The following is a 10,233-nucleotide window of genomic DNA, read 5'->3' as shown; positions in this document are numbered from 1 at the left end:
AAAGCAAGTGTTTAACGTTTTTCTGAACAGTTATATCAATATATATTTGCTACAAGACAAAAATAATGTTAATGATGATTGTGAGTATGCATTGTGTAAATTGTTGTATGCCATCGATATATGCCTGTTATACCCGCTTGTAATTTAATATAATATTGTATCATAATGCTTTATGATGTGACAATATTTTGTGTTAAACTGCTCCTTGAATAAATGTTAATGTTAATCTTGTTTGCGTGTGTTTCTTTTTCTCTCCGACGGTTTCGGGCATGTGTCTCACCTTGTGACAAGCATTATTATCTGTCTTCTACGCATTTGACAGACTAGTGTGGTGCAAAAGTACGTCATCGTATGTGATTCATGTGTGGGATTGTCAGATGGTGTCCTCAAATTGCGAAATTGTTATCTTTTAATGTATTTCTTTTGGTGAATGTCTATCTATAGTTACACCAGTTAACGTTATGATTCGCTTTGAATTTATATTTGGTTATTATATTATCATGTATTTTGGAGCTGAGGAAGAAAAATAAACCTGTTATATATAGTAAACGTGTAATGCGAGCATATTCGTTCACCATCACGGTTTTAATTTAGAAAGCCCCACATAGAACTTGCATTATGTATGTTATATGAACATGCCCCAGGACATTTGCTCTTTATGCGGACGTCAGTAATTTTAGTCTTATTACCTCTGCTGAATTTCTTTGACAACAACAATGAGTTTCCAGTTTCCTTGTCAGAAGTGGAAAGCATCGAGCGCGTGTGTGCTGCGCACATACAAAACAAATCCAATGTCTAATGCCAAGCTCGCGCATTGTTTATTTTAAGAAAGAGAAGTGAAAAGAAACATTGAACATCGTTTCATTCGTGGAATGTGTACTATAACCGTGCCCTTATTACTTATTACTAGGAAAGAGTCGCCCACCTTATACTACTAAAAGATGCGTGTTCCTACTACGCAATGACTTTAACGCTCAATCAGTAAACCGGGGATAGTAATCAAACTTCAAGGGCTTGACGTTATGACAAACGAACAATCGTGTTTATGAAAGTGTCGAATCCGTAACAAGACAATGTCTTATCTATGATGCCTCGTCACTTATAAAGCAAGCATAACGCTGCACAGGCATTCATTTCAGATTGTTTGCTCCGTAAGTACATCGTTCAGCATGCTGGTTATATTATTTTTCCTCGTTGTCATGTGTTCGAGCTCCTGGACGGCGGACCCGGCCCCATGCTGCATTCCGCAACAGTTCAAAGCGCGCATGTACTCATTGACCGCCGTTCTCACTGCAGGATCAACTTTACCTGTCATAAATGACGTATGATTTATATTTTATATCGATTTGTTTTCTCTTTTAATTCACATATTTAAATTATTACAGTATAGGCGAATGTTGATTCGATCAGTTGAACACGCTTATTTTAATCGGTTGTTAAAGGGGCCTTTTCACGTTTGGGTAAATTGACAAAATTGAAAAAATGTTTCAGATTCGCAAATTTTCGTTTTAGTTATGATATTTGTGAGGAAACTGTAATACTGAACATTAATCATGCTCTAAAATAGCCATTATAGGCATATTTTGACGATTAAAAAACCCGAAAATTATAAAACGTTGCAACGTGAAACGAATTAATAATTTGGAGAGTTCTGTTGTTGTCGTTATATTTTGTGTATTTGGATTGTTTAAACAAGATTTAAAATACTGCAGTGTATCGGAAGGATGGCCGAGTGGTCTAAATCGTAAACTTTTTCTCCAGGACTCCAGGGGTCAGTGGTTCGAGCCCTGCTGGGGTTTACCTTTTTTTCTTTTGTAATTTTATTCTAGATTTTTTTACTGGAGCTTTTTTTATCCAGTGTTTACAATTAACAATATAAAGAATTTACTGACAAACTTCAAAACATGCCAAAATCTGTGAAAGGCCCCTTTAATATTTGTTCATAAACATGTTAACATGATTGTGGTATACGCAAATTTTTAGTTTACCACATTAACACGCTTTGTTAAATCGGTTGCTTTGTACTTGACTATTATAGTAATGGTTAGTGCAAATACACATGTATCAACTAAAGTTTATGTTCGAGACATATGTTAAGCAGACGATATTAAACAACGCTGTTGTGTTCCTTTTCTGAATCCGGAATGACGTCATCCAGGATGTCATCGAGCTGACGTATGACTTTACGCGCCAGCAGACGCGTCAAGAGGGTCAGACCCTCATAGATCCGGCCACCGGGGCCAGGGCCAACTTCACGGTCTACAACGACTATAAAAACGTATGTGATAGCTAACCGATGTTTTATTCCTATTTATATATGAAGGTCTCGAGAATGTCAATATCACCTTCTAAGTAATACAACGTCCCAAATGTTTTTTACTTCCGCTCAATTATGCAGGGTTTATTTCATGCCCGTGCATCGATGTACGTTTATGAATTTGGTAAAAGCCATACAATTTACATAGTGCATAATGTAATCGATTTGTAAAATTCAGTTGTCATCAACACAAATATCCTGTAAAACATTCCCAATACAGAAATTTAATTCTGATGTGCATTTTTTCACAGAGTAATATACATTTCCCAAAGTAGCATGTCTATACGTAGTATAGGCCCTCTTGTGAATACATATGAATTTAGGAAGTGAACCAATACAAAAAACGCATGCCAATCTATAGTTAAAAGTGTATTATTGGACATAACAACGAAAACTCCATTTAAATCGGAAATGTATTGACAAAATACTGGCTAGACTTAGCTCCCTGTAGTAATATATTTTAATTACAATAGTCGCATAATATCCCAGTGTGCAGAATCAACGGGGTTTTCAGTGATTTACACACGGGCTGGACAGAAAGGAAACACACCGTTAAGAACTTTATTTTTGCAAATATGTCAAGTTATTGAAATACATAAGCAAAAAAACTTTAGTACATACAAAACAGTTTTTCTTGCAGTTTGTGCCGATATGTAAAGGTATAAAAATAAATCATTGAAAACGTCTGAAATCGGTGACAAAAGTTCAAGTTGCGTGAAGCAAAATCGTGCAGTATACATTGAGTTTTTAAACAAGAGCAAATGCTTATTAAATAAAGTAATTCTGATGTTGTTCAACTTGCTATAAGCAGATTAAAAATCTGTCTTTTATGCACTAGTTAAAATTCCCATTAAAAATTGTTTTAAAAAGTTACTTGGAAAAAAGCAGCACTTACCGGTGTGTTTACTTCCATTTAATGTTTATTTTGGAAACCCAACAAAGTCACGTGATCCTGCACCATATATCCCTATGGACTGGTTGCTAAGAGTTATTACTATGCGCATGACCATGGAATAAACATGACCTACTTTCCAACAAACAACGGAAATCATTAGACTGATCGTCGTATTAGTCATGCATAACCATCAAATAAATATCAACTTCTAAAAATTGAAGAAAAAAAATCATTAACTTTCCAGCACTTTTTGAAGGTTTTTCCTGAAAGGCATGATACTATGAGGAGGGTCGATACTATAAGAGCAAGGGATATATTTAATGTGAAAGTTTGGTATTCAAAAGCGCAGTGACAAAAAAGTTTCATTCTCGATTTAAAATATATATTTGATATTAACATTAACATCGATAACCAACTTTACTTAATACAAGGTCATTATGACCGATTATTATGCCAGCTACTTTACACATCTATTTGAATGTTTAAATGTATTGTTAACCATCGTATGGTTCGTATTGTTATTTTTCAAACTTACTAAGGCATCAATCCAGTTTTAATTGCAACATAATGTCAAGGTTTTTTTCGAATGTTTGCATATAAATGAACATATGTCAATCTATAACGATAACAAAATATACTTTCCAGCACCAAACGTACACGATCAAGGGCGGAGTATGCACCCAGACAGCCCTGAATCAGCCCCTGGTCCCTCCCTGCATCACAGGTACGCTAAATGACCCTCCCGCAATAGACCAGTTCATTGTTATTGTTTTGATTCCTGATTTTCGCGCATGCGCAATGCACTGGTAGTCAAAAGCATTGCTTACAGCTAACGCAAAGCATTATTCTCCACGCAGAGTTGTCGTTCCTTGCTCTCACATGAATGTAATGTAACCGGCGTGCAAGAGATTGGCAAAGCATATGGATAACGAGACTTGTTTAGTCAATAAATCGATAAGAAACTAAAAAAAAACTAAATAATATTTAAAAAATATAATATTTAGTGCCAAAATAATGCATTAACACATGTATTTGCATTTTAAAAAAACGAGTCATTAGCATCAAAGTAATTAAGATTGTCTGAAGACTGAACGACAGACAATTCGACACAACAAAGAGCTCTATGCATTAGCCGTATAATTATTTGCAGAAAAGCTTCAATAAAAATAATCATACATCTTATTATAAAATTACAAGTATCAATTGCATGCGTAAACTCGAGTAATAAAAAATTAGTGATAGAATGTGTCAGTGTTTCATTGAAAATAAACGTACTACAAAGCCCTATTAAAAGCGAAGTTCATGACGGTATTTACATGTAATTTTAATTTGGATGGGTGTTGTTCAGAGAATGACTTGAGGAATATTAACATACAACTAAAAAACACAACCTCACATGATGCAAATTGAACTGTGTATTCATGTAAACTGGTTACTAGTGATCGAGTATGAGTGACAACTATCTAACATTTAACACACACACACGCACGCACGCACGCACGCACGCACGCACGCACGCACGCACACACACACACACACACACACACACAACATAATATATAGACATATATAATATAATATATACATATTGTTTCATTATTATTTACCCCCATTGATGTCAAACGTAATTTCTTGTTTTTATGATGTATTTCGTGCTCTGCCGTAACATTACATCTTCATACGGAATGACGTATTTATAATTAACCGATGCCCGCTAAATACGTTTCATATTTTTTATTTACATTTTATAATTCATAAATACTTTATTTTTTAATAAATAAAACGGGCTTGTATCTTTACCGTGTTCAATTTCCGATAATCTTTAGACTTCAAATTTGTACAATATGTAACATATCTAATTTAAGCAACTGTTAAGTATGTCGGCGGTTAGTCCAGACTGAAGAGATGATGGCATCATCAATTGCGTTTAATGACCAGACTGTCATCTGCCACCTAGTGTAATTTATGACACCATGTTGTTAGTTAGGTCTGGACAATATCTGATCAAAACGAGATAATCGGATTAGGCAGAACAAAGGGGCGATTAAACACCGGAATACAAAGGCTTAAACGATTTTAAGATTGGTGCAAACAGTCAAATGAAAACTATTGCATTTAATTTAATTTAATGTTTATTTAATGTGTCAACATGTTAGTTTTCCCGGACCAGGGTAGATCTATAGGTCCCTGCCCAGACAAATACCATTATGGTTAATTTGTAAATGTTTTTTTTATTTGGAATTGATCTATTTATTAATTTTGTTCAATCTTATTTGTTTCAGTAACGTAGAACAACTTGTTGGCATGTTGAAAAATAAAATCTAAACATATTCGTTTAAATATAACCGATCACGTTCTATTTCTCCCTATTGATTGTATCTTTCTTTTGACTACCAATAAAGCCCGGATGTAAACACGCAGGTGAGCGTGACGTCACGCGTGAACTGGTCTATATGCCGTTATTTACCAAACACAGTTGATGACGTTGTCTATTTTTCGAGAATCATATTGCGATTGCCATACAGTGATAGTTTTGTTCATTCGTCCGTCCTTTGAAGATGAATTTACCGGGGTTTTTTAAACAACACTAGTTAACCACAGTTTGTCATTAACCTCATCGACACACATATATTGGGCCATCTGGGCTTGATCTCAGTTAACTATATTATAACGTTTCTACTTGTAACAACGTCACACAGTAAGCTGCGATACGATGCTAAACGATACAATTAAATACTATAGCTCATAAACAAATGTTGTTAATATTTGATAGGCCCTACTTACACTGCCGTTGCTTTAGACAATACCCTTACCACCTATTCCTCACATTTGTCTTGATTTTTACACAAAAAAGACTTTAAACCAATCACACTTGCCAATATACGTAACTTTTACAGTTTCTTCTTGCATCAATACTGCATGATACAACCATTTCATGCTTTTACTGTTGTTTCTTAGGTAAAATATAAAATGTTTGTTTCCATCTATAAAATAGGGTATGTATGTATGTCGCTTACCTTTGTCATGGTACACATTTCGATTACCAATTAAATAAGAGTATGTCTTGACATGTAGATATCTTCAAAATATCTATTTTAATTGTGTCTATATTTTAATAACGTTAAATTTAACATGGAATTCCAAAAAGAGAGTATGCACATAAAATTAGAGACGGTAGGGTTGATTGAAACAAATGACTTAACTGTGTATGCGTATGGCCTTTCTTTTTTATATTCGTAACGCCAAATCTGGCATGGACCTTAACTTGGATCTAATATCTAATTTGGATTGGTATTAATTCAATTATTAGATCTATTTAGTCCAGCAACAGCACAATTTAACAACACGTATGGCACTATTGATGATTAAGACCGTACAACCCTACAACACGCTTATCTTAATCGTGACATAGTTTCGAATTCATTTGAACCACCAACACACAAGTGATCGACAGTGTATATACCGTCTTTTCGTTTTTCGTTTTGCAATCGACTTAACGACAAACAAAAATCAACGCATATTGGTTCATTTTCCGATTTCTTTATAACCGAAACAAAACCAAAGTATAAAAACAAAATCGACTTGTTATCGTTTTGTGTTATACAAATTATAAAACAAAACACGAAACGTATTTCACTATACAAATTTCGTTTTAACTTTAATTTAATAAAAATCAATATTTGAAAATTGAAAAGAAGTATTTGGTCGCGTTTATCGTTCTTGGTTTGGTAAAACAAAAAACGAAAAACGAGTGGCGCTACGCTGCGCTGCGGTAGATAAGTCATGATTGATCTTTCTGCGCAGTTTTCTCCCTTAGATATTATTATTTTAAATACATGAATGTACAAAATTATAGAAGAACAAAAGTCTTAGGACAGCTGTTGTTGGCTAGTCTAATTGGAAAATAAATAGATCTAGTAATATTAAATTATGATACAAATGTACATGTCTGTTTTTGTTTAAAATCATTGGATTTGAGTACATGTATAACATGCATTTGACAATCATGGCACAATAAAATATCTTTGTTCAGCATAGCTTTATTCTTCAAGTAATTAAAACAATCGAATTATTTACTACATTGTATTCATATCTGGTTCACAAATGAACAAAAGCCCCATATTATTGGTTAACATAATATGCCGAACATTGCCTCATGAATCCCTGTCACGGCACATCGTCTGCCGTCATTGTGGACTCTTGTACCACACAGGTCTTGTATCCAACCGGTGATTTGCAACAAGTTGCAAATATACTGGACCTGAATGTCACACTTAAGATTCTTATGAAGTCCAGAACCAAGGTTTTGATGCTTAAGCTATGCGTTTACGAACTGGGTTCTTTTAAAATTGTATCAGCATGATTATGTTTGGTGCTTCCTTTATAGGATAAAGAAAATTTATGAAAATTATTTTTTTTAATTGAAACTCTTTACAACACCATTACATTATAATAACAAAATAATCAACTCTAATTATAGTGAATTATTTAAAATACATAAAGCTATAACGTTGTTAAAAATTAATTCATTTGTATGAATGAAATTTTTGTTTAGTTTTTGTACAGATAGACCGTTGTGACGAGTTATCAGGTAAATAGGCCGTTATCATATCCCATTTCGGTGTTTAATTCAGCCAACTTCACGTACGGTGGCACCTACAGGGTCGGATCCTCTGCCAGCAACACGCAGGTACAGATCTGGAGTGGCACCTATCTGGGAACGCTTTGGATGAACACGCACGTGTCCGACCAGAATTGCGCACCCGTCTCCGTCAATTTCTTTGGGGACGCTCCAGATGGCAGTACGTTTTCAATGTGATATTCAATATTATAGTTATTATATGTTACTCAGTTTTACTTCACGTATAGGGCTATTAGGAAACGAGGAGAAGCTGGCAAAATGCGTTTCACTATTATTTGTACTTTTGTTTGCCTTTTGATTTTCAGAGACACAAATAATTGTATTTGAAACTTGACATATCCAACTTAAGTTACAATCACAGTCTCTAGCCTAATCGCGCCAATAGGTTACTTATGCTAAAATAAATTCCTTCTTTGTTCTATAATTAAATACATGAAATATGAAATGTTTGATGTCAATTTCCAACATAACAAAGCTACAATCCAGTATACCCTATACATGTTAAGAAAGATACGACCATACAGTTTTCAAATAATACCATATTAATAAAGTCTATTCTCTTTAACTGAGAATATTTACCTTACAAAGAACAACGCAGTTCTTTCCGGCCTGTCGTTGTTGTTATTGTTAGGCATGAACACCCTAGATATAATGTGTAAGGCTAGACACCACTGCAACAAAGAAGTGCCAAACAAAGAGCGTTTTCTTATTTCTTACCTATACACTCTTTAACTTTTATACAAAACTTTTAATTTATATTCCACTGGATCAATTTTGATATTAAAAAATAATTTTATATATCAAACTATTGAATGGTTTGACTAAACAGTTCTTAATTTTCATAATAATATCAATGCTAAATCGTATAATTGAATTTGATGATTAGCAGTCGCGGGCGGCAACGAAAGATGGATATGCCGCTATTTTTTATTTCAATATGTAAATGGTCGTAATAAATTAATAATATAAACTCGAGACATACAATTAACTTGTATCTGTAACTGCTTATATGTGCTTGAATATGCAATATAAACATTACCTCTCTCTGCTGTTATAAATGTGTTAATAAAGAAAATATATATGAAGCTATTTAATCGGTGTTGATTTATACCAAGGTGCTAAACTGCTGACGTCATACCAGTTCTTAGACGTTAGAAGTGACGTCACCTTACACGAAAGCGACTTCAGGCGACCGGATGAGTGCAAACACGTATGTTTCTGTAAAACCTTTTGCACGACATTCATACAACCGACAACATCTTGTTATATTTTCCATGAGATTGGTTTTTAAGGCTTAAAAGAATAATACCTGGACCAATATGCGTCAACCCATTAATATACTTAAAACTTAAGCATAAAGAACGTTTTATTAGCTATGTTTTAATTAGCTAGATATGCTATGTTTTACTTCATTTACTTTCATTTAATTTACAGTTATAATAGTCTGTATTAAGAATTATTGGAAATATACAATCTTGACTTTACTACCAGCATATTAAGTCTAAACATAAACATTCTTTAGCAGATGAGTATGTAAAGTTTAAGTTTCGGTTCGTGAATTTGTATGTTGTTTTTTCCATTTCGGAAAAATATAAGTGGAAAAGCTAACACATAATAAATGTCATGAGCTTTATTTCCTCTAGCGGTTTGTTTTGTAATGGTTAGCTGTTTTGTTGTTCTTGCAGACCATTATTGAAAGACCCCCGAACCAATATATTGCTATGTGAAAAAGCGGGAGGGACATTAATCGTGACCAGTATTCAGCCAGTTATTGTAATTGAGTGTATTGCACGAATACGCAAACAAGGAAAATGCATATGTGAAAGCTGCAGGGGGTACTTTTGTACAACTGGCATTGACGTTGTGAATAAATGTCTTACAGGATATCTTTAAGGTTGTGGGGTGGGATGGTAACTTTAGGAGACCTTTCTTTCATTATTATCATTATTTTATAATTCACGCATAGTTTGAAATGTTATTTACCGAAAAAGTAGTATTTGCCATTAAGATTGTTCAATACGTTTTATTTTCAGGTCGATGCACCTGTTGGAAAGTGACTGACGCATGTAGGGCTGGTTTCGCAATGTCTTTGTTTGGTAGTGGTTCAAATAAAATTATAAGATTTGCTCAGGAATACTGTCTGTACTTATTTCCGTTGGCATGCGGGCGGGCGGGCGGACGGGTGGCGCCTGTGATGGTTTCAAAAAGTTTTAATCGTATAATCGTGAAACTTGGTGATAATGTTAGTGATCATAAGATATCGGCTGTTTTTAATATCAGCCAGATCGCCTAAAACACTTCTAAAGGTTAGCTCTTGGAATATAGAAAAAATCGCAAACTTTCCGTTTCTATTCTCGATCTGAAATATTTTTATCATCA

At 34.2% G+C, this 10,233-nt stretch overlaps 1 protein-coding gene across 1 annotated transcript; it reads left to right on the top strand.

Annotated features, from left to right (window-relative positions):
* The first annotated feature begins 1,111 nt into the window (after window positions 1–1,111).
* Window positions 1,112–9,980, top strand: LOC127881684 (uncharacterized). The gene is made up of 6 exons (XM_052429788.1): window positions 1,112–1,322; window positions 2,159–2,278; window positions 3,858–3,936; window positions 7,847–8,014; window positions 8,970–9,064; window positions 9,888–9,980. Exons 1-6 carry the CDS (start codon window positions 1,170–1,172, stop codon window positions 9,909–9,911), a joined length of 639 nt encoding a protein of 212 aa, XP_052285748.1. The 5' UTR covers window positions 1,112–1,169; the 3' UTR covers window positions 9,912–9,980.
* The last annotated feature ends 253 nt before the right edge of the window (window positions 9,981–10,233 follow it).

The sequence above is a fragment of the Dreissena polymorpha genome, chromosome 5 (assembly GCF_020536995.1).
Source record: "Dreissena polymorpha isolate Duluth1 chromosome 5, UMN_Dpol_1.0, whole genome shotgun sequence".
Taxonomy (NCBI): domain Eukaryota; kingdom Metazoa; phylum Mollusca; class Bivalvia; order Myida; family Dreissenidae; genus Dreissena; species Dreissena polymorpha.
This window is presented reverse-complemented; position numbering and strand designations above follow the sequence as displayed.

Coding starts and splice junctions, on each gene's coding strand:
- LOC127881684 (XM_052429788.1), top strand. CDS start 1,170: ATGCTGGTTATATTATTTTTCCTCGTTGTCATGTGTTCGAGCTCCTGG. Junction 1,323..2,158: donor CTTTACCTGTCATAAATGAC/GTATGATTTATA, acceptor GACGTCATCCAG/GATGTCATCGAGCTGACGTA. Junction 9,065..9,887: donor GACCGGATGAGTGCAAACAC/GTATGTTTCTGT, acceptor TTTTATTTTCAG/GTCGATGCACCTGTTGGAAA.